A 24769-nucleotide genomic window follows, 5' to 3' on the forward strand; every position below is an offset into this window, starting at 1 on the left:
TTAAAGAAGCCATTTAACCTCTCTGGGCCTCAGTTGCCTTACCTGTAAAACTAGAAGATCTGGACTAAATAGCTTCTAAGGTCCCTTCCAGTTCTAAATCTATAATCCATTGATTGTACAAATGTAACTAGGCAGTGGTGTCTACATTGGCAAAATGAAACAGTTGGATCACTCTCAAGTTTATTTGATTGCACACTAATTGTTTAAATGTACGTGCCAATAATAATTTTTGATTTTGAAATCTGAACTGCTTCAAACACTGTGACAAAATATCCATTTTTATCTTCCATCACAATAAGCAGTCTGTTATTTTTCCAGGAACAGTCAGGTCCAGCTGACATCGAGACCATTAGGTGAAACATTTGCAAAAAAAAATGAGTGGGATGTGAAGTCAATACGATTATTTACTAAATTTACTTTATTTGCAGTTAGGGACATGTTTGCTGAAATGTCTTGGGAAACATGTGCACATCAAAGTCTAAATCATAAATTAGTTGCGATTTTTCCCAGAGTTGGTTATTGATGACAAAATCTCTGAAGATATGCTAAAAGAAAGGAATTTTCATTTTCATGGGTTATCCACATAAAAGTTATTTATCTGTGAACTGAGGAAAACAGTCTTCTGTAGTCACAACCTGCATCCCTAACGCTAGGCTGCTGTCTTACAAATATGTGCAATTAATCATGAGGGGACTGTATGAAAATGAAGATAGGTAAGCACAAACCCTCTTTTATTACTATTAGAAAAACTCAAAGCATCTTCACTGTAGAATGCCAAGTTTGCATTTCAGGTCAGCTTGCCAGTACCGCAGCTCTCTTGGACATAGAGATTAAAGCATAATAAAATAATAGAAAATTACTTCAAATATAACATTAGACTCCATTAACTTCTCTACCCCATTTTTTTTGGTGAAACTTCAGAAGTTGATTGCATATCAGCCAAGAAAAAAAATTAATTTTTATTACTAAGATAATTTTCATTATTATATTCATTATGTTGACAATAAGATTGGGAATAATAAAAATAGAACACAAAATCAGTTTTCTTGAAACTTAAAGTGATTTCAAATTTTGCTACAGGTTGGACAAATTGAAGATCCAAGCATGATGTTTTAAACTTCTATTTATTATGCATTTTTTTTCTCTTTCCATTTCTAAAGTTTTGCAAACCCACATGGAAATAACAAATGGCTAGTGATGTTAGCAAAAGAAAAAAAGGGCGAAAGAGGATCTGATGTGACATTTTGATATTGTTTAGCTCAGACAATAAATAGAATAAAGGGTAGTACCCTACTTTTAAAATGAACCAAAGAACCCAAAGAGCCATGTAGGAAATATTGTGTAAAAACATCAGCAACAAGCATTTTCCTATATAGAATTTCCAAACAGTGAAATGCTATAATTAAAAAAAAAAGATATCAAGTTACTAAAGAGTAAAGACTACCTAAACTCAGTAATTACATTTCTAATTGCAGTTGCCACCCTCAAAGATTTACTTTCAAAGGGTAAGAAAAGCACACTCAGAAAACAAACACGAATAACAAAGATCTCAGGCCAGACATTCAGATTAATGCATTGAAGTCAACCAAGCAGAGTCTAGAGCTCAGCTCTCAATAAGAAGTTTGATAGGTTCTCATAAATTCTATTTTTAAAGGTGAAAACTAGGGGAAAAGATTGTGTGAAAGGCTGAAACAGGGCTTTGCGCTGGAGTCAGGACAGCAGGAAAGAGGCCATGGAATGGACTGCTTTTCTTCTGATTTCTGTGTTTTAAAGACTAATGATTTTTTCCCCTAAGAAATGATACTGTTTTTAAAGAACCAAACTTTTGTTGTGAAATTTTCTGTAATTTTCTATTTCATAAATGAAAATGGGAAAATTATTAAAATTAAAAAAAAATCTTTCTTGTAACCTCTTCAATTCTTTTTCCATCTACATAGTCAAATATCCAGATAAAAATTCAGTACAAATACCTGGATATTTTATCTATGTAATGGCAAACATTTAGATATCTAAAAATATCTGGGCAACTGGCTGAATGCATTTATCCTCTTTAGAAGATTGGTAAGGAGGAGAAGTTATTTTTTCTTTAAAGTAATCAATCCTTAGTTTTCTTCTTCCTTTTCTCCATTCCAGAAAGAAGGAACTCTTGGTTTTATAAGAGCAGTTATTTTTCAAACCTGTATGCATGCATTGGTACTCAAGATATGTATACAAGAATGACAGACAATGGACTCCAGACAGATCTTGTTTTAAAGCATGACATCAGAATTAGATCTTAAAAAAAGATAGATAAGACTAGAAATGAGACCTGATGGAACTGTTCAGAAAACTTGATTATGTCTTTCCTAATTTTTGTTAGAAAAGAGTTTAGCAGAGAGATTGTCCCTCTGAACCCATAAAAACAAAACTTGATGAGATAGTAATTAATAAGTCAAAAGGGACAACATGCTACATGTTTTCTTGCTATCTTGAATTGAGCCTTCATTGTATTTTAAGCTGATTTAGGTGAGTATCTAATCCAATAACATTGGTAAGATTTATTTAGGCATGTGGATACTTTAATGTTGCAAATTACAAACTTTCATACCATAGTTGACATATTTTATGAGTCTCTCTGTTTCTCCTCCCTTTCCTTCTCTCTATCCCCTCTCTGTCCCCACTTCCTTCATCTCTCTATCCCCTCCCTCCTGCAATATCCACTGATGCCGTCAGGAGCTGCCAGGGTAGGCACAGCCTTTGAGAAATAAGGGTCATGATATACCATAATGAAGTACTAGAGTAGACCAACAAATAGTTATTAAGCACCTACTATTTGACAAGCTACTACACTAAACACTCAGGATATAAAGGAATTTTTAAAAAAACACCCTACTTTCAAGGGTTTTCAAGGGTACTTCTCTTGCTAGGGTTACAACCTTTAAGAATGGGGGCAACGGGAGGATATTCTAGACAAGCTATTTTAGTAACATGTGAGGACGGAAAGAGTCCTTTCAGCAAGGGTCAGGGGGTAGATAAGGGAAGTCTTTCTGGAAGAGCAGAACTTAGCTGAATTTTTAAGAAGCATAAGGATTCTGAAAGGTGATGTACCAGAGGAAGGGAGTGTAGTCATGAGGGATCACCTTAATGAATACATAGAGGCAGAAACATCTAGTAGTCCATTTTGGCTAGATCAAAGAGGACAATGAAGGGAGTAATGGGAAATAAATATGGAAAGGTGGAAAGCCAGACTAGGGAAGGAAGGTCTTTGATGCCTGGCTGTGTTGTTTGTATTTTACCTTAGAGACAATATGGGGCCAATGAAAGCTTTCAAGCAGGGAAATGGGATGGTCCAACTTGGGCCTTACGAAGACATTTCAAAAACTGAAGCTGTCAGTCAATTTATGTCTGCTTTTACGATGTGTGTACTTAACAATCTTAACTCAGCATAATGCAATGAAGGCATGTCCAGGAACCATTGCTCAGTATGCATTTATTAAGCACCCATTGTATGCCAGGCTCACAAAGATAAAAAATGTCAACAATAGCACACAGAGAAATCCATGCTGAGTCACGTTCCATGCAGTGCCTTTGGGATTACCAGAGATTGGGGCCTATAGGCCCCCCGAGGGCACCCACTTGCGCTGACAGAACCCCACCTCGGAGGAGGAGGAGGAGGGGGAGGACCTTGTAGTTGTCGGGTCATCCATGGCTTCTCCTCCTGTTTATGCACCTGCCTGCTGAGTTCACACTTTTTACCTACAAATCCTGATTTACAGACACATCTTCCAGTCCTGTCGCAGTGAGATGATACAGAGCCAAGAGGATTGCAGTCACAAAACACACAGAATTGCTTCTCTGAGTCCCACTGCAACTGGGGCTTTCAGAGCCAAAGGCAAAAGAAAATGTGAAACAGAGAGCATGAGATAGTATTCAACAGTTTGAATTCAATGATATTCTCAGATATTCCTGAAGTAGGACGTTGACACTAAAGAAGAAGTAGCTTCTGCTGAATGTGTGTGTATGTTAATACAAAAATATACATATGTTTGTGTGTGTGTATATACACACAAACACATTTTTGGATAAAATCTGTGATTTCATTGAGGTGGGAAACTCCTGGCAAGGAAATCTAACTTCACAAATGCAGAGCCACAGCTGCGCTGAAAATTACAGTTTTGGAGAGTTGCACAGGACCCTGAGGAATGACTTGCCCAGGGTCACACAGCTAGTTTGTGTCAAAGGCAAACCTTGAACCAAAGTCTTTCAGACTCTTTTTTTTTTCCTACTACACCAAACTGCCTCTTGATGCTCTTAAGGACTAATTGTTGTCCTGTGAAAATAAGTTAGTGGGAACAGATAGGCTGAAGGATTGGGTTTTTGCATGTTCCAGGTAAACATCTGTGGGCAGTTGGCTGAAATGACCCCCTAATGAGACCAGGAGGCAGCTAGGTGGCACAGTGGATAGAGTGCTGGGCCTAGAGTCAGGCCCTTCATGAATTCACATCTGGCCTCAGACATTTACTAGATGTGTGACCCTGGGCAAGTAATTTCATACTGTTTGCCTCAGTTTCCTTATCTGTAAAATGAGTTGGAGAAGGAAATGACAAACCTCTTCAGTATCTATGCCAAGAAAACCCCAAATGGGGTCACAAAGAGTTGAATATGACTGTGATGACAACAGTAACAGATGAGACCAGACTGTTAAGTGCTAGGTTTTTTTTTATTCCTTGGTTACAGAGCTTACTACTGGTCTTGATCACCTGTGTTGTAAATGAATCTATCAGCCCTAACAAATGGGGCGGACCCAGCATGGAGGGATCAGTGCAAAACTTCATCTCTGGGAAATTCTCCAAATGCATACTCTGCTGATTATGACAGGGTTGGTAGAGTCCCATTCACATGTGATTGACAGCTAATTTTCATGAAAAATCTCATTTTTAAGATGTTTCTTTAAAAAAATACACTTTTGTAAATCTCAAAGCTATTATCAAGTTCAAAACACTAGCTGGCAATGTGTTTAAAATGACAAAACTAGAGGTATTTTGTTAAAATCAAAGGCTATTTAACTGTGCCAGGAACATAAGGATAACAAAGTGTTTTACTTTGTACTGAATAAGATCCTCCCTGAGCTTTGCCTGTGGTGAGAATTTCCTCAAAGAGCCATAAAATTGCTCATACTAAATATAAATGGTTTATATTCTTTACTCCAGGGACATCTGAATTACAGCAAATATTATACATTTCTATTGCCAACGAAGTATATGCTGATGGCCAAATGTTAATTTGCCACAAAATTTTGCTGATTACTCCAAATATTTCATTGACCTTATATCTGTAGATGAGTGATTTCTAACTCCCTTTTGAATATGTATATTTTTTTCCTTTAGGTCTGGACATGTGATTTTTATCATAATAGAGACTTTCAGTGTGGAAAATGCCTCTACCAATTCAAACCAGCAATTTATAGTCTTAGAAAAGAGTCTGGGGTACTCAGAAGTTAAGTGACTTACCTGTGGTTACATAGCTAAGATGTGTCAGAGGAAGAATTTGAACTCAGGACTACCAGACTCCAATGCTAATCACATTGTATAACTCTGGCTCTCTTTCACATATTAAAATACAATAATACATACTATTTAAATGCATACAATTTAAAACGTGTCTCTGAAGGCTCCTTATAGTTTTTGAGATGAAGAAAAAAAAATAAGGAAGAGCTTATTCCTTACCTGACACTCATCACAATGAAGTCCTTGAACATTGGGTCTACATTCACATTGCCCTGTCTTTGTGTGGCAAACCTCTGAGAAAGAGCCATTGAGGTTACAGCGACATGCTACAAAGGGAAAAAGAAATTCCTCATTCAGATCCTCCAATGTGTGGGTTCCCTACCAACTTGCTTTCCCCCTCACTCTGTCCTTCAGTCCCATGACATCCCAGAAATTGGGATAGCCAGGGGAGAGGAAGACCGACAACAACTGGGGCATCCTCTTAGCCAAGCAGATTGATTGCCCAAAAGTCTTGGTTGTAGTGGAGTCAACAACTTTCATTCCTTCTGACGAGATGAAGGATCACCAGACCTACCATCTTTGCTGACACTTCCTCCTAAAATCCTATAGGTCTGACTGTCTGACCTGCCCCTATGCCTTGCAGTCTCCTGGCACTTCCATCTTACCTACTTAATACAACCTAAGGAATCTAGGCCTTCTCATCTGTAGCATCACTGGACCCTTAAGGCTGTCTTTCTCAAAGAGAATGAGAACTCCCTGAGAACAAGGACTATCTCACTTTTTCTATTTGTATCTCCACTGCTTAGCACACATATAGTAAATGCATTCATTTATTGTTTCATTCATTAATTTCTGGTAATCTAGAAATGTGTACGTTCCTAATACCACCATCATAACTATTACTTACTATTACTATCTTGAGTTGAAATAGTAGTTTGCACATTTGAAAGTGTTTCATATTTCATCATAGTTCTGAACATGCCATTTCCATGCTCAAGAAGGTTCAAGGGCTACCTTTCAACTCCAGGAAAAAAATACACACCCTCTGTTTGACATTTAGAGGCCTTCACAGTTTTACTCCAATTTATCTTTGCAGAGTAATCCCACACTATTCCCTCTCATTCACTCAACAAGACGGCCAAGCTCTTCCCCGTGGGATGGCATGTTTTTCTTCTTTTTAGAATCTCTAGCTTTTCTCAGGGCTCAGGTCAAATGTTTCCTCCTACCAGAGGTCTTTCTGATTTGCCCTCTTGTTAATGCTTTCTCCCACTCCCAGAAAATAACATTTTTTAAAATTTTGTGTGTATCTATATCTACAGCCACATCTAAAATGTGATTATATGTGTTTGTGTATATCTGTGTATATTTGTATATGTATTTATACAAATGCAAACATATATACACATGGATATGCATATACATACATACATGTGCATGTATGTATGTATGTGTGTATGTATGCATATGTATGCATGTATATGTGTGTGTGTTTGTGGTGGCACACTGATTAGAGCACTGTGCCTTGGAATTATGAAAACTCATCTTCATGAGTTCAAATCCCTCCTTACACTCTTACTATTTGTGTGACCTTGGGCAAGTCATTTCACCTGTAGGTCTCACTTTCCTCATTTGTAAAATGAGCTGGATAAGGAAATGACAAACCACTCCAGTATCTCTGCCAAGAAAACCTCAAATGGGGTCACCAAGAGTTGGACATGACTGAAATGACTGAACAGTGACACTCAGTAATTAGTAATAAGTAGTAGTGAAAAGTACAAGAACTGAAGTAATAATTATTGCAATAATAGTAATAATAATAATGAAACTAGCATTTATATGGCATTTTAAGGTTTGCAAAGCACTCTACATATATTAGTTTATTTGAGATATCTGAGTTTGAATTTCAGATATGAGACATTATTTGATCCTGGAAAAGGCTTTAATATTTTAAATAGCTCATTTAAGCTATTAAAAATATTAAATAACTTAAAACTTCACTGAGATTTTTGGGACACACTATGTAGGGAAGTTATAGGGGCTACAGATGATAAATTCAGGTGATAAATTGAGATGCCAGTTTAACATTCAGGTGTAGATGTCCAAGAATTAGTTGGAAGTATGGGACAGAAGCTAAAGGAAGAGATTTGGGCTTGGTAGAGGGATAGATATGGGAGCTGAATTTATGATATCATTGAGAGATCCAACTCTTAGGTGAGGAAATTCCCCTTCCCTCCAAAAGCAGACTGGTACCTGCTCAGTAATCTAAAGCTTTCAAGGGTTGCCTAGAGCACTGAGAAGTTAAGTGGCTTCATCATGGCCACCCAGCCAGTATGTCAGAGGCAGGATTTAAACAAGGCCTGGTCTTTCCACCATACCACAGCTGCCTCATAACTCACATTTACTGAGCATTTTCAGATTTGTGATGCATTTTTCATCACAATAACCCTATAAGGTAAACAGTGAGAGGTTATTTGTTGTTGTTTGCCTTTCATTCTCAAAGAGGACCATGACATCAAGGAGGTGATCCATGACATGTGATTGAATTGGATTTAAGTGAAGTAGAGCTGTGCAAAGTCACTGGCCTCACTTTCTGCTCTGCAGCCATCTGGGTCCAGTGGTGAGATATAGATCAGGATGACTGGAGATGGCCCTGGATGCAATGGGAGACCTTGGCCTTTTTAAGCTAACATTCTACCAATAAGGCATGTGGGGCTCAAAGTGAGGTGATGGCTTAGGTCACATGGTTATTTAGTGTTAGAATTAGGATTTGAACCCAGATCTCCCAATACCTCACCATACTATACTACTAATTTTCCTAATCAATTCCCTCCGATTATGTCTTTTAGGTATTCCCTAGCTACTTGTTCAGGTTCCTTATTCTCCTCTCTTCATTTTTTTTTCTGTCTTGTAGGAATCAAGGTGATTCTCCTTTCCTTCATCATCTCCTGCTATGTATTCAGTGGGATAGAAGATAGGGTGAAGTCAGGCTCTACCAAAAGCTAATATATGCTCAAAACAACTTTTGCCTTTACTTTTACTCTGGCTTTGAACATTGGCTTTTAAGATAATTATGGGCTTAGTAGAATTATAGAACTTTAGAACTGTCAGGGAATTTGGAGGCTACCAAATCCAATCCTCTTAATTTTACAGATGATAAAACCAAGGATTAGAGAAAGATTAAATGATCTCCAGGTAGTACTACAAACCCAGAGAAGAGGTGGAATTAGGACCCACTTCTCCCAAGTTCATTCTATCAAGCTGAAATTCAGGCAGGGAAAGTTTTTCTCCTGGCAATAGCCTATATTGTATCATTGCATTTTATTAATTTCTATTAAACAGTTTGCTTCTCACCTGAGAATTCAGCATTAGCATGAATTCTTACAATGAATTCTCCTTTTCTTATTTCCCATAAATTTGATGTGACATTTTGACTAATCACTTCCTTCTAGTTTATTCAGAATAGTCTTTTAAGTGTAAGAATAACACCTTATTCCAGATGTTCTAGATGACAGCCATGTAACTTTTGAAATCAGACGTATTAAAGAGACAGTATATCGCCAGTTGTCATTATAAAGTTTACTGACAAATGAAAATCAAGTATGTTAAAGTATAAGCAAAGTGTGCTAAAATAAAGTTTAATAGAGAATAAGCCTCATAGTTTACACTCTTAATTTTTAAGTTTGAATTTATTAATATATGCATAAGCATTCATCGCATCTGCAAGTTAGAGGGGTGTTTTTTAATTTTATGTAAGTTTCTTAATTCCGGTGGTGCAATATATATATGAATACCTAAACAAGAAAAATCAGTGGAAAGTAACCTTAGAATTACATGTTTATTTTTCTCTTACATTAAATGATGCAAAATGAAATTTGTTAGATAAATATGATGGTGACTCATTTTCAGCATTTTGGAAAGTGCCAAAAGCAAAGAAAAATATTTTTTCTTTTAAAAAATGAAAGGAATTTTTTAATGAAAGGAAATGTTATAGCCTGACATTATTAAAACATAAAACATTAAAGTGAACATGTGAACACTGGTTGCAAAATAAAATTTTATGAAATACGTTTTTTGTTCAGTCATTCAGTTGTATTTGACTCTTCATGACCTTGTGGACCATAGCATGCCAATGCTGTCCATGGAGTTTTCTTGGCAAAGATATTGGAGTGGTTTGCCATTTCTTTTTCTAGTGAATTAGGGCAAACAGGTTAAGTAAGTATCTGGGGCCGAATTTGAACTCAGGTCCTTCCTGACTCCAAGCCTCGCTGCTTTGAAGGCAAACAGAAGTTAAATGACTTGCCCAGGGTCACACAAAAATATTTTTGGGAAAACAACTGAACTTTCTTTTTGGAAGTGTGGCAAGTGTGAAAGGTGGTGCTATTGTCCTCATGTCGTCCTAATTAAAATTCATTATTAAAAATGAAAATGTGTTTATGTATAATTTTTCATTTGTAGTTGTTTTTTTCCCCTAATCCCCTTTCCTGGTCCCAATTCTATTGTATATCTGTGTAGTGATTTAGTACGCCTTTGAAAAGGTACAGTCATGGCCCATTCCTGGTATGGTGGTTTCCATGTATTTGCAACCCATAACCATTCTTTGGGTGCCTAAAACTTCATCCTACACACAAGACTTTCACCACAACAAATTGTATGGAATGTTTCCACTCATATTTGCTTTTGATTTTGAGATCAGAAGAAGAAAGAAGGAGAAAACATGGTTTTTAAAGGACCAATATGGGTAACAGCTAAATTATGACTGCTACCAGTAATCACTATTCAGATTGATCAACTTTTGTGATTTCCTAAGAAATTCCAGTGCTACCATCAGGTTATTACTTAAGGCACTATTATTCTTGCCAGAAATTTTGTCATATAGTATGTGCTTATTTGTTTATTGATTTGTAATTTGATCAGCTGGAAAACTCCCAGTAAACAAACTCCCTCCATCAGTGCAAATCACCAACTCATCTGTTACTTATAATCCTAGTTTCCATGAGCACTGAGAGAGATTAAGTGACCTGCCCTTGAAAACATAGCCATTATGTGTCAGCAGCAGGATTTGAATACTACTCTCCTTAACTTTAACTAGAATGGTGCAGTGGATAGATAAGTACCAGACCTGAAGCCAGGAACACGTAAGTTCAAATCTGGCCTTAGATACTTACTAGCTGTGTAACATTGGTTAAATCATTTAACCTCTGTTTACCTCATCTATAAAATGGGGATAATAATAGCACCTACTTCCCAGCATCATTGTGAGGATCAAATGAGATAATACACATGTATAACACAGTGCCTGGCACATAGTGCTAAATAAATGTTTATTATTATTGTTATTATTATTCATTATGACAGGCTTGTTTTTATTTTAGCATATTGGTTATGATTATGTAGGAGAGATAGCTAACTTCAAGTACTGGGGACTTAGAAACTGGTAGGTCAAATTATAGATTTTGTCATAAAAACCTGATGCTCACCTCTAAACGATAGGGAAGAAAAGGGGCTTCTTAATGGTTATTAAGAGTGCATTCCTTGCTACTGTTTGGGTGCTTATAGGAGAGTGACCACTAGGTGGCGGTGCAGCAACATAATCTAACATTTACAACAGTTTCCATATTAGTGCACTCTCTATGACCCAACTGGAGAATTTGTAAGGTTCCTTTCTACATGATTAATTTGGGGATGCTTTGGGGCCACTACCATATGTATCTGACTTCTGATTACGATGGCGGCTGCATGCAAACTGACATTGATTCCATTAAACGATAGTGTGCCACTCTAAAAAGGATGATTGTGTTTACCCAAACAAGACCCATCTTGCAAATATATATTACCTTTGCATTCTATACCTCTTGTCATTTTCATATATATATATATATATATACATATAAATGATATGGTCATATTAACAAGAATTTTGCCCATAAAGTATTTAGATGGATGATAAAAACAAATAAGCCAGTCTTTGTAAACTTATGGTTAAACATGTAATAACAATTTGGATAGAATATTGGCAAAGTCACACACAACCTTTTGTTCATAACTGTAAGATACAGCACAAATTAAGACACAGGTCTGTCATTTTAATGAAGAGTATCTATGCTTTGCTTAAAGTGTCAGCATATTAAAATATTGACTGGGTTTGGGGTCTCAAGTGCTGAATTTCAAGGTCATGAAATTCATACTTTTCAAAATTTAGAACATGATCAGTTCCTAGCAGGTAAATGATGTAAATGTGCTCACTGAATACAAATCATGTATTTCAAGCAAATGATTTCAGTTGATGAAAGAAGCAAAGCTGGAATTTACTAAATTAATTTACTAATTGTTATTCCTTACTTGGACTTTAGCCCATGCTTGTCCCAATGATATTCAAATCACACCTAAAAACACATATCCATTTAAGAATGTTTTAGTTAAGAAGCAAACCCAGAAACAGAACAATAATTACCAAATGAGTTTTCTTTAGAGTATAATCTTAAATGTATATATTACATACACACACACACACACACACACACACACACACACACACACACACACACAATTTCCTGCTCTTCAATCTCTACTCAGGAACTGATCAGCTACTTTAATATATAATACATCAATTCTGTCAGGAGCAACAACGGTTCAGGACTTACGCTGACAGTTCTTTGCATCAACTGCATCTCCAAAATATCCATCAGCACAGCGCTCACAGTAGTGGCCTGTTGTACCTGGCTTACATATCAGACAAGAGCCAGACAAGCTGTCACAGCTGCCTGGGATGGAGAAGTCAAGGTTGTCATTGCATTGGCATGGCTGACATGATCCTCCAGGTACAGAAGGTTGTCCAAAATAGCCTTCTGCACACCTAAGGCAAAAGATTCAATCTGTCAGAATTCTTTGGGACTCATGAAACCCCATCAGCAAAAGTGTTTACACATTTGTCATGATACTAATCTCTCAAGATAATATGATGCTCTTTCAAGTATTTCTTTCCCCTCCTCCCCCAAGTGCAAGTTTCCTTTATTCTTTTTTATTTTAAAATTTGTAACTGCAGTGTAGATACCGGATGATATCCTGGCAGTTCCACTGGTAATTAGATTTCAGCAGGGGGAAAAAATCCCCCAAACCTTGACATTTGTGCTGAAGACAAGACAAAAGTATAATAAGAAATCTGTCTAGTGGTTCTCCAGAGAAATTCAAGTCCAGGTTGGAAAGCCTTTGTATTACAGCACATCATATGTAGCTCTTGAACTGGTTGCTTTTCTGTACTAACAGACAAGCCTCACCCTCTTTTTCCCCCAGCATGAATTTGTTATGAGAATTAAGGCTAAAAAATATAGAGGCAGAAATTTTGGGAATACTTAACATAAAAAGTGTAACTAGGAGTATGCTGGTAATTAGTGGGGGTGGGGAAGGAGTGGAGATCATGGACATCTGTGCATGTGAAACGTATCCCTCTCTGTGCATCTCTCTTTCAAGTGAAAATATTTGTTGGAGACACTGCTCTGGATCTATATGGGATCCTGGTGAAGTGGAATGGCCCAGGTGCCCAGAAGATACCACTAGATACTTTTTAATAATTTAAAAATCCATATGGGTAGATTGTAGGCTTTCCCTTTCTCTCTCTCTCTCTCTCTCTCTCTCTCTCTCTCTCTCTCTCTCTCTCTCTCTCTCTCTCTCTCTCTCTCTCTGTCTCTGTCTCTCTCTGTCTCTCTCTGTCTCTCTCTGTATCTCTCTGTCTCTCTGTCTCTCTCTCTCTGTCTCTCTCTGTCTCTCTCTCTCTCTCTCTCTCTCTCTCTCTCTCTGTCTGTCTCTTAAAGAGGGTGCTCCATTTGGCACAATAATGACAAAAAACCAGAAGTTTTTTTTTTAAGGCACAGAATATCTTAATAAATTACAGTATTATATTTTACCCTGATCAAAGCACTCTATAAAGCTTGCTATTTAATGTGGCAGATTACCAGTATCTATTCAAAAAGTGCTTATGTAGACAGGACCCATTTATATTCTGGTCTGCTTTCCCTTTCACTACATTTACTCATACTTCATACTTCCTCATGCTCTCAGATTGAGGGAGAAGTGAAGTAGGGAGAAGAAAGAGGAGGTAGAAATAATAGGAAGTAGAAAGTTTTGTGTTTCTGCACAACACAGACACCCGTGTCATCCTATGGTAATGCAGAATAGCAATGTTCAAAAAAATATAGGGGGAAATGATGAGGAAAATGATTTCCTCCAAGTAATATATTGTTTTTAAAGGCAGTTCAGACAAATATATGATAGCTACTGTTTTGTAAGATTAGAAAGACTCTCTACTTTTGGGAAAAGAGATAAGTACATTTTTATTTGTGATACATCAGGCACCCTCTCAGGGTAAATTCATGACAATTTAATGAGCACCGCAGACATGAATGACCTAATAATTAGATTTGTACTTGCCAACTCTAATATTAATTATACTCCAAAAAAATAAGTGCCAGACAATGAAACCTAATTTTATGCAAATATTGTTGGCAGACTGTTGCTATCAACAAATATTACCTGTTACTTTTTTTTAAAAGATGGTTTATATAAACTAAAATGAAGTATATAAGCTATCATTTTTTATTCATTGAATTTCCTTATGCAAAAAGTGGTGTGAGGATCAAATGAAATAATATAGCTTGGAAACTCTGAAGCCTTATAATTGGAGTTATAGAAAAGCGTCACTGAAATGTTTCCTGTGCACTGGGCATTATGCTAAGCACTGGGGATACAAATACAAAAGTGAAACACCCTGCCCTCATAGAACTTACATTTTAATTGGAGGAGATAATGCATATAAGAGAGTAGTTGCCTGTACCCATATAAGGTAGTTTTGGTCTGGAGAATCAAAGAGATGGTGGGTAGAAACATAGAGCAATGTACGACACAAATATTCCCAATGTAAGAGATGGAAGGGGTCTGTGGAGGGGGAGGGAGGGAGTTTTAAATTATTATTATTGTCATCATCCCTTTAGAAGGAGGCATTTAATCAAAACACCAAGAAGGTCCGACTGAATTATCACCCACATTTTTCTTGCTTTGTTTGACATTTGGAATTTATCATCACATCCACATAGCTTTATTTTTCATTTTGTTTACTATAAAATAAATGGATTTTGTTCCAGTGGAATAAGGATATATCAAAGATAATTATTATAGTCAACTAAAACCCATTACTTTCAGTTCACTTCCCTCAAAATGACTTACTGCCCTCTGGAGAGATGACATTATTTAACAAGTTCTGGGAATTCTTCTTAACACAGGTACCAATTAATACAGTGCAAATTTCTTCCACAATAGGAGAAAACTCATTCCAGGGAGAAAATGGCCATAATTAAACAGATTAATATGTAAGTCAGAAGCAGCACCTATGCCATCCAGAGGGTTTTGTTGTATGACATTTAAGCAAAAATTATGAATAGACATGATAGTTAATTCATATCACACTTCAGTGAAAAAAACCTATTCACTACTGACACATTTAGAAGACTTTTTATTAGCTGTCTTGTAGTATTCTTGGAGTCATACAAAAAAAATTCCCTATGGAGCAGAAAAATGCTTTTATGATTGGGGAACATGATACTGCTTATCATATAAGTCTGCTCTTAATGATAATAGTACCTAATTTTATGATATGTTTAGATCCAATTAGCAGTAACATAAATCAGAGTCTTTTAGATCTTTCCAGATTTTTTTTTTTTGGCAAGGCAATTGGGGTTAAGTGACTTGCCCAAGGTCACACAGCTAGTATATATCGTGTCTGGGACTGGATTTGAATTCAGATCCTCCTGGCTCCAGGCTGGTGCTCTATCCACTGTGCCACTTAGCTGCCCTGATCTTTCCAGATTTCCAAACCTACACGCTCTGAAAGTGATGTGTCATCGAGAATTCCAAAGGAATTATTCACATCCATCTGAAGACTAGGATTTGGGGCTGGAATTGCACTGAATAGTCAACTACCACTGGTTCCTTCCGTGTTATTTTCCTCTAATTCAATTGGGAAAATATATGGGAAGTGACGAATGAAGAACAAAACATGAGATGGACAGAATCAATTTCTTACATTTGCAAAAAATATTTCCTAGGAAGATGATGTTCACCACTATGAGATACTATGCAAGAAAAGGGGAAGAAGATATATGGAATCAAAGTACGTTAGCAGTAAAAGGGATCTTAGAGATTAGCACTGTGCCTGGTACATAACAAGTGCTTAAAAAATACCATTTGCTCCTTTCCCTCCTTTGCCACACTCTTCATTTCACAGCGAGGAAACAAGCCCAAAGAGGTGACTTGATTTACCAAAAGCCCCACAATGAGTTAGTGGCACATTTACATTTCCTAACTCACAGTCCAGTGTTCTTTCTCATATATAATACTGTCTCTTCCAGTGTCCAAGTAGAGGGAAGAAACATGAAAATCAAAGAAAACAATGCCACTGATATCGTTGCTATTACAGATGCAGTCTTATCCTATGTCCTCATCCCCAGAAGGCTCATCTGTCAAAAATCTACTGCCCACATTGATAGTCCAGAGATAATTAAATATTAACTTCAAGTTTTCTGGTTCCCTAGGCAAAATGAAGAAGCATTCATATGGGCTCTCTGATGGTCTACATGTACAGTGACAAAATTCCCAGAGCTATTTCACCTATAATTTTGAGTTGGACCAATTAGCATTCTGTTGCTCTGAAGTGTAAATCACACCATGATATAATTCCATTATGTGGACTACCATATAAATGGCTGTCACTGATGGCTCAATTATGCAATGAACTTGCTACCAAGACTACCCACAGCCAAAGTTTATTTTCTACCATGATTCTTGTCTCCTAGTTGCTACCCCATCCCCTTCTCTCTGGCACCTACACTGAGTTCAAATAAGTAATTGAGGAGCAAAGTCATTTTGCTGTACCTGCTTGGGAAAAGCTGACTTTTCTACTCACTTAGCCAAGATGAACTTCACCAAAAATAGCAAATGTTAACCCATGGTATCCCCTTGCTAAACTTGTTCCTACTTCTTGTCAATGAGATTATGATTACCTTTGAACATTAGTTACTTACCTGCATAATATCTATATCTGTATCTATATCTATCTATCATCCATCTATCTATCTATCTATCTATCTATCTATCTATCTATCTATCTATCTATCTATCTATCTCTCTATCTCTCTATCTATCTATTTTGTAATTCAAGTCAGATTCTCTTTGGAATTCTAGGCCTCTTTCCTACCTAGTTCAAAACAGTGACACAGTTTGAAAATTTTTCTTTCAAGGTTTAGAAATTGTTTCCTAATTGACACAGGAATTAGTATGAAGGAGTGAGAAAAGCTTGGAAGGGTCTTGGGTCATTTAAATGAACAAATTTAATGGCCTCAAGGAACAGATGAGCTATCATTTTCCAATTGCTTAAAAAAAAGTGTGTGGGGGGGTCGGTGAGGTGGAGGGGTCATGATTTTGATATAAACTACTCCTGGCATGGCAATTACCTGTTTATTTGTAATGGGAAGAAACACTCATATCTTTCACTTTTGTTGTTTATTTGACTTTTACAGTTATTGACCTACAGTTTTTTCATGTATTCCACTTCAATTAAAATCTAATTTACTCTAATCCTGGCCTTTATCACTAATTTACAGAATATGCCAGATCCCAAAATCACACTTGTGCTTTGCCAGATAACATTCAGGGCCTCGCATCAACCAATTTTTATAGGGCTGCTCCTTGAGTGATTTATTCCTGCAATTGTTAACTTCAGGGACCTCAGTTAAACCTCAGTTGAAACAGGGACAATAATTTCCAAGGCAGACAGGAAAAGATAGGCAAGAATAGCCCTCAGCGAGATTTCCCCTGGTGTTGATGGGCAAAAGCAGGTGACTGGCTCTCTACTTCCAAAAGGCATAGCAAAGGAGCCCATTTCAATTTTGATGATCTGGATGGGGAAGTAGTGCTTGGCAATTTACCAAAGGCAAGAACATAATTTATAGAGAGACCTTTCTCCTTGTGATTTTTTCCCCTTTATAATGGATTTTAAGAGAAGGAAACCATAGATAATTATATCTAAGTCATCATTGTAAAAATAATGACCACTGAAACTTTTGACCAAAGATTATTCTACTGCAGAAAGAATACATCAGCTAGAATGAAAATATTGTCTTGGGAATAATTAGAACAACATAGAAATCAGATGAAAAATTACATTTTTGACTCCATACTAATTTGTAAAAAAAACAAACCCAAAACCCAGTGGTAAGTCATAGACCATTTGATGAACTGGACTCTAAACTTTCAAGTCACATTTTAAGGACAGAAAAACTAATTATAAAAGATTTTTTAAAAGTACTGATAGACGAACCTTAAAATGTATTTCTTCCATTTGAGGAATACTTTCTGGATACGCTAGGTTAATGTATAACCTTTAAGAATAAAACATTAATCAAATATTCTGAGAGTGAATAGAGATTTATAGAGTAATTTACAGGATATGAATCAACAATAGAAATGTACTGCATTTGTTTGACAAGTGTGAGGAGGAACTTAATTTCATTTCATTGAACATTGCTGAAGTTTGCTGTTTCTTTCCTCCCCCTTTTACTGGGGAGTACAAAGAATGACAATACCTGTTGTTTTTAAAGTCCCCAAGGCAGACATGGCTCTGAAAGGCAGTGTGGTGCTTGCTTACCTCTCACAGCGTGGTCCTGTGTACCCGACAGGGCATTCATCACATATCAATCCCCGACTCCAGTCTAAGTGGCACGTTGGACTGAAGCTATGTTGTTGTAGTTGTTGTTGGGTGAGAACAAGGACAAAGAAGAAACAGAGAGACAAAATCATTAGTGGCAGAGTTTTCATTCCTCTTCCCTTGGGACAACAGGGGATGGGCAGGTCATTGTGGGCTCACAGATGGAGATTAGAATCTAGCCAATAGAGGGATGAAATGGTATTGCTATTTCTGCAGACACGAATATAGCACAGTGGAGGGCAGTATCCCTGTGACATGTTATTATGTGACTAGACTCAGCTGAGTCCGTGATCACCAATAACAAGCAGAAATGTACAGCTGCCTTTTTTAGGGACCCTCAAGCCCTGGAAAAACACAAGGCCATAGATTTTTCTCACTAGCTATATCCCTTTGAAAACAAAGTGGTGCAGCCTGATTTATTAGATATTTTGGACAACTCTATGTGACACAGTGTGTGTATGCGTATGGGGGGGAGGTGATGTTGTCTCTTGTACCAGCATTGTGCATGTATTGCCCTGTGAATGTGCATGCAAAATCTTCACAAATTCACTCTCATACCTGTGCATTAAGTACTAGGAAATATTTTTTAGAAAGATTAAGGGGATGTTTCTGCCTTAACTTTTAATAAATTGAATATCGGAAAGAGAGCTATTAATCTTTCTCCCATCCTCTTTTCCCTTAAATATATTTATTTTTATTTTTTATGTGACAGGACAGTTCAATAACAACTGCATGGCCCAATGGCCTAAAGAAATGACTTTAAACTCAGAATAAATCATAATCTTAGTTTTGCCTCTGATTCTTTGGGTGAACTCAGATAACATCTTAATATTTCTGCTCTAATCTCTAATAATATTTCAAAAAAGAATCTTTGGGTTTACCCTTAGAGCAATGTTGCCATGTTTAAATCATGAAAATATTTTTAGCTAAGACAAAATATAGGATTTAAATAATTAAAGTGGAAGAAGATTGATTATCTTTAAAAGACAATTCAAGATTACAAGAAAATTACTATAATTAGATTGAGAAGAAGCATGTAGAGGTATACAGTCTACTGACCAGAAGCTCTGAGTGCTACTAAAAAGCTGCATTAATGATAGTAAACAGCAGTACTGAAAAATGAACATGCAGATATTTCAATGGACTGGTGACTGCATCAGTGGGAATATACTCTCTTCAATAGCATAGAATGCATTCCATCTATGCCTTCTTATCCTGTGGAAATTCTTCCTAATGTCCTCCCATAAATCCTTCACAAAGCTCCATTCAATGTACTGTTCTTTCTCTAGATTTGTAGACTTTAAGTGGGTATAGATGAAGCATACAGATTTTTTTCATTGGTTATCTCTCACTCCCATTATATGATTGGCCCACCTTCTTTTCTGGTCATATATATTTCCAATCTTCTACTACCATTTACCTGCACAGTTCTTCATTAGTAATATTCTGAAGTATACCTATGCTCACCACGTGCCTTCAATGACATGCACATTTAATTCTTTGGAACCTGATATTTCCTGCTTCAAAGTTATATGTAGCACTACCAGGTATCTATTGGTATTAAAAAAGATAGCCCTTTATTATAGAGAGGACAGTTAGGGTCACTAAAAGTACTGATGAATTTCCAAGACAATTCAGCCCACCCTTCTTTTCCCAACAGTTCTTGTCCTAGTTCATTGGCCCTCTATAGACCCTGAGGGACTAGCTGAATGGGCTGTCCATCAAATTGCTTATCACAGTCTAGACAACAGGTATTCTTCATTACTTGGTTTTCCTGTGTAAGTAGTTGGGTAAAATATTTTGGAATAATTCAAAGCCTCATTCAGGAGCTGTCACAATGTTCTGTGGCTTGGTGCAGTCAGCACAATGTCACCTGCAAATAGGAACATCTGGGAGACCTGACCATCCATCAGGAATCACTCTCCCACTTCTATTCTGCTGTTTGGGCATTTTTTCATGACAATGGCAAACACCTTTCATTAGCATGCATTTCCCTGCTTTATTTCTCATTTGATATTTATAAGCAGTCATTGAACAAATTTATCTCTGTCGTGTTCTCATGGAAGTTTGTATGACTTTAAAATGTACATGTGAGACACTGTGTTGGAGAAGAGCCTTTATGGTAGAGTTTGTGCTTTGTCCAATTAAATTACTTTATATTCAAGAACCAATAAGCCTCATGTGGTCTTGCAACCTCTCTGAGTGACCTTTCAGTTAGTTGTATGACTGTAAAGATGTGGTCTGCTCAATTATATAGCTTGCAAAAGACTATCTTCTTTTTCATGCCTTCATCAAAGATGACCTTTTGGGATACTCCCAATATATATAGATTTTTTTTTACCATGCATTGAGAATTTTAGTCTCAAAAGGCTCAAAACTTTGTTTAGTCTAGCACAGACTCTCTCTGGGTAGACTTTGTCTGTCTAGTTCAGTTGCTGTTCTCATTCTTGCTTTCTTTCCCAGTATTTTTGCTTCTTCATCCAGTGTATCAGTGGCTATTAGAGTTCAAACATGGTGATTCCACTGTCATTGATGGAGAGAATAGTTATAATAATTTTGAAAAGTTGATTCTATTTTTCATTTGTTGTACTCTTTCCATTTTCACCCTTAGCTACCTTTGGGATGATGTGAATTAATTGGCTTTCCCCCAATTCTTTCCTTAACATTTTTTGTCCTTCCACTGCTACTTGCTACTTTAAAAGATAGTACTGCTTATAATCTTCCATCAACTACCTGCATATGATTTAATAGCCAGATATTTATTTAAATCAATGTTGCCCTGAGTTGTCAGATCTTTACTTGACAAGACTATCAAGTTTTTCATTGATGATAGTTTCTTCTGAGGTCTGCTTTTTTTTTTTTACCTATTTTCAATTCTTTTTGACTCAACAATATGTTAAATAGGTTACATTGGAGTCATCTTAATTGCATACCATATCTTTTTCTCATTTTAATTCTTTCTTCTAATTTGGTATTGATTTTGATCTTTGCTTTAAACAAGTCAATCGCCAGACTCTACACAGCTGATTCAGGAATGATTCCCAAACACTAACGAGTCATTTCCTATTTGTTAAGTTGGAATTCATTTCATTTTGGCAGTGTCATTGGATTATCGCTCTGTCTTCTTGTCCAACTTTTTGAAGAAAGTATTCATGGTAGAAAAGCCTCCAGTTCTGTGGAGATGCAACGTGACAAGTGCTTCTGTAGGTGTTGTAGTCCTGTCTACTCAGCACCCATAGACAGCGAAGACCCCGAAAAAAAATTCTCCTCACCAAGGATCTTGACGCTCCCAATGATTCAATATTAAAAATGGATATGGTTTTATTCATGGAAATGACATGAAAGAAGATGCACTACCATCTATTTTGCCGAAGAATGCATCTGACCTGTAGTTGAAACCTTTTTCATAATTAAATCTCCCCCTTAGAGTGTGATTTCCTTGAGAACAGTCTTGCTTTTTTATTTGTATCTTTAACACTTAGCACAGTGATTAGTGACTGCTTAAAAGTTGATTTTTCATTCATTTATTCAGCTTCTACACAGTAGATAACTCCTCACGGTGGGCCATATCAATCAATAAACATTTATTAAGCACCTGCTATGTGCCTGGCAGTTTGGGATACAAAAAGAGGCAAAAGACAGTCCCTACCCTCAAGGAGCTTACAGTCTAATGAGGGAGACAACATGCTACACACACACACACACCACACACGCACACACACACAGCAAGCAAAATATACGGGATAAATAGGAAATAATTAACAGAAGGAAGGCAATGGAATTAATAGAGATTAGGAAAGACTTCCTGTAGAAGGAGGGATTTTAATTGAGACTTAAAGGAAGCCAGGGAAGTGACTAAGTGGAACAGAGGAGAGAGAGCATTTCTAGGCATAAGGGACAGCCAGAGAAAATGCCCAGAGAGAAGAGATGTAGCACCTTGTACACAAAAACAACCCAGGAGGTAAGTGACGCTGGATTGAAAAGCATGTGTTGGGGAGGAAGTATAAGAAGACTGGAAAGGGAGGAGAGGGCTTCCCCTCTCCAGGAACAGACAAATAATACATAGCTTAGCCTATGGTATATATATGGCGCACACAGTTCAAGAAGCATTCATGTGGTAGGAAGGGGAAGAAGTACTTTTCCAGTAAAGTGGCAACTATCATTCTAATGATATCATTCTAACTAGTGTCATTCCCAGCAGTAGCTTCAACACACTGATGTAAAAGTGGTGTGAGCATGAACTGTTGTATTTATGGAGGTGAATAGCAGACTGGATAGGCGATGGAGAGATTTTCTTCCTAACTCAATCACAGAATTGCTAGAGTTTACTGATTTGAAATGGAGAATTTGTCCTGAATATCCATAGGCTCCAATAATGAAAGTCAGCTCCTTATGTTCTTCTAAACTTAGTCTACAGTATAGGAGTTGGAATTAGGTTAGATTTGGATTCAAATCCCACCCAGCCAACAAGCATTTATTAAGTATCTCCAAGTACTGTGCAGATTTACGTTCTATTGTGGAAGAGAGCATGGATAAAGATGGGTATATGAAAAACAGAATCAAGTAGATACATGGTAATTTGGGTGCCAGAGTTTGAAGAAATCAGGACAGATTTTATATAGAAGGCAGCGCTTGAGCTGAGTCTTGGAGAAAACTTGGGATTCTCAGAGGATGAGGTGAGGAAACAGTACATTTAGGTGTGGGGAACAGTCAGTGCAAAGGCATGGAGGGTCAAGAATGAAGAAAAACAGGAGCCAGTTTGGCTAAATTGTGAATTGCGGGAAGGGGGTACCATGTGATAAAGCTACAAAGAGAGAATGAAGTCAAGTTACAAACAACTGTAAATGCCAAAGAAAGAAATTAGAGATGCTAGGGAGCCACTGGCGTCTCTTGAGTGGAAGAAGGACATGATCAGACCTCTGCTTAAGGAAGACAATTTTGGCATCTATGTAGAGGATGGATTGTAGTAGATAGAGATTTTAAAGCCAGGAGAACAACTAGAAATATACCAAAGGTGAGAAATAAGGGGTGCTTTTGAACTACTGTGATGGTTGCTGCTTTAGTAGAAAGAAGGGCTTAGAGATTGTATCAGAAGAAAGATGTGGCAACTGTTTAGAAATGTGGGATGAAAATTAAAAGTCAAGGATGATGAGGATTCTTTTTTTTTAACTTTTTTTTTGAAGGCAATTGAGGTTAAGTGACTTGCCCATGGTCACACAATGACTCTTCAAACTTTTATGAATGGAAGGATGGTCTGGCCCTCAAAAGAAACAGGCAAGAACAAAATGGGGGGGCAGATTAAGGGAAAAGGTGAGATGCATCTAGGAAGACAATTTGAAATATCCCCTAGGCAGTTGGTGACATAGGAGCGGAGTCATCTTAGCTATGTGACTGTGGGTCACTTAAGTGTCTGAGCCTCACTTTCCTTATCTGTAAAACTGGGATAACAATACTTTTAATACCTAGTTCATAGGTTTGTTGTAAAGCTCATGGATATCATTTGTAAAACAAATGTTAACGTCTTAAAGTACCATATAATACATTATTACATAGTTATAAATTGTTATTTCATTCTCATCGCTTTTGATAGGGTTCAAAAAGAAATGGTTCTGAGACAAGTGACTCTCTTGCTATTATTTCTTTATATTCAATGTTCTATAAACTTGTACTATTGGACAAAAAATGTTTTTTTCAGTTAAAAAAGAAAATCCTTGATGCAACTCCAGCAAGCAGACAGGATGATAGAGATGATATGTATCTATATACATTGACTCTCTCATAGAATATAAGCTTCCTGAGTGCAGTCATTATTACATTTTTATCTCTATGTTCCCACTGCTTGGCATATAGCAGGTATTTAATAAATGCTTACCGATTAATCCTAAGGATTAATGTTAAGATTCCTTTGTCTGTAATTCTAGACTTTCCAGTCTCCCACCATTATAAGGCTGGAAAAAAAGTCTTTTGTCATATTGATTCATAAATCTAGAGCTTGAAAGGACTTCAGTGGCTACCTAATCTAATGCTCCCATTTTGCAGAGACTAAGGGTGTTTATAAAAAATATATTTTACTTTTAATTTATAAAATAAAACAAGCATTTCTATAACAGTATAATAAGAAAGATGACTGCATATGAAACTGCAAATCTACTATATATGATTTGATATTCCTTTTAAATATACAAAGTTATCATGTAAATTTCTTTTTTTTCTTTTTTTCTTCCACCCCTCCTCCCCCATTCTAGAGATGGCTACTATTAGACACAAGTAGACATATATGTGTGTGTGTGTGTGTGTGTGTGTGTGTGTGTGTGTGTGTAATTATTCTATACGTTTATTTATCATTTCTTTCTCTGGATGCAGATAGTGTCATTCTTCATATGTTCTTTATAGCTAATTTAGGTATTTAAGTCAAAATAACTTCTTCATTGAAAGTCACTCTTAAAGCAATATTACTGTTATGGTAATTTTGCTGGACCATACTGCTTCTTCTAACCTATGCTATATACTTTAAAAAACAAACTGGACTATG

General features: G+C 36.7%; 1 protein-coding gene across 1 annotated transcript in view; it reads right to left on the reverse strand.

Annotated features, from left to right (window-relative positions):
- Positions 1–24769, reverse strand: part of LAMA2 (laminin subunit alpha 2) — a 790327-nt gene that overhangs the window by 249352 nt on the left and 516206 nt on the right. The window contains exons 18-20 of the mRNA XM_078155150.1: positions 18178–18264; positions 12128–12339; positions 5706–5812 (exon numbers count right to left, since the gene is read on the reverse strand). Of these exons, the coding sequence (XP_078011276.1) occupies positions 5706–5812; positions 12128–12339; positions 18178–18264 (406 nt within the window). The remainder of the gene's footprint in view (positions 1–5705; positions 5813–12127; positions 12340–18177; positions 18265–24769) is intronic.

Source organism: Phascolarctos cinereus, unplaced genomic scaffold, assembly GCF_003287225.1.
Source record: "Phascolarctos cinereus isolate Bilbo 61053 unplaced genomic scaffold, phaCin_HiC Scaffold_5;HRSCAF=322, whole genome shotgun sequence".
Lineage (NCBI taxonomy): Eukaryota > Metazoa > Chordata > Mammalia > Diprotodontia > Phascolarctidae > Phascolarctos > Phascolarctos cinereus.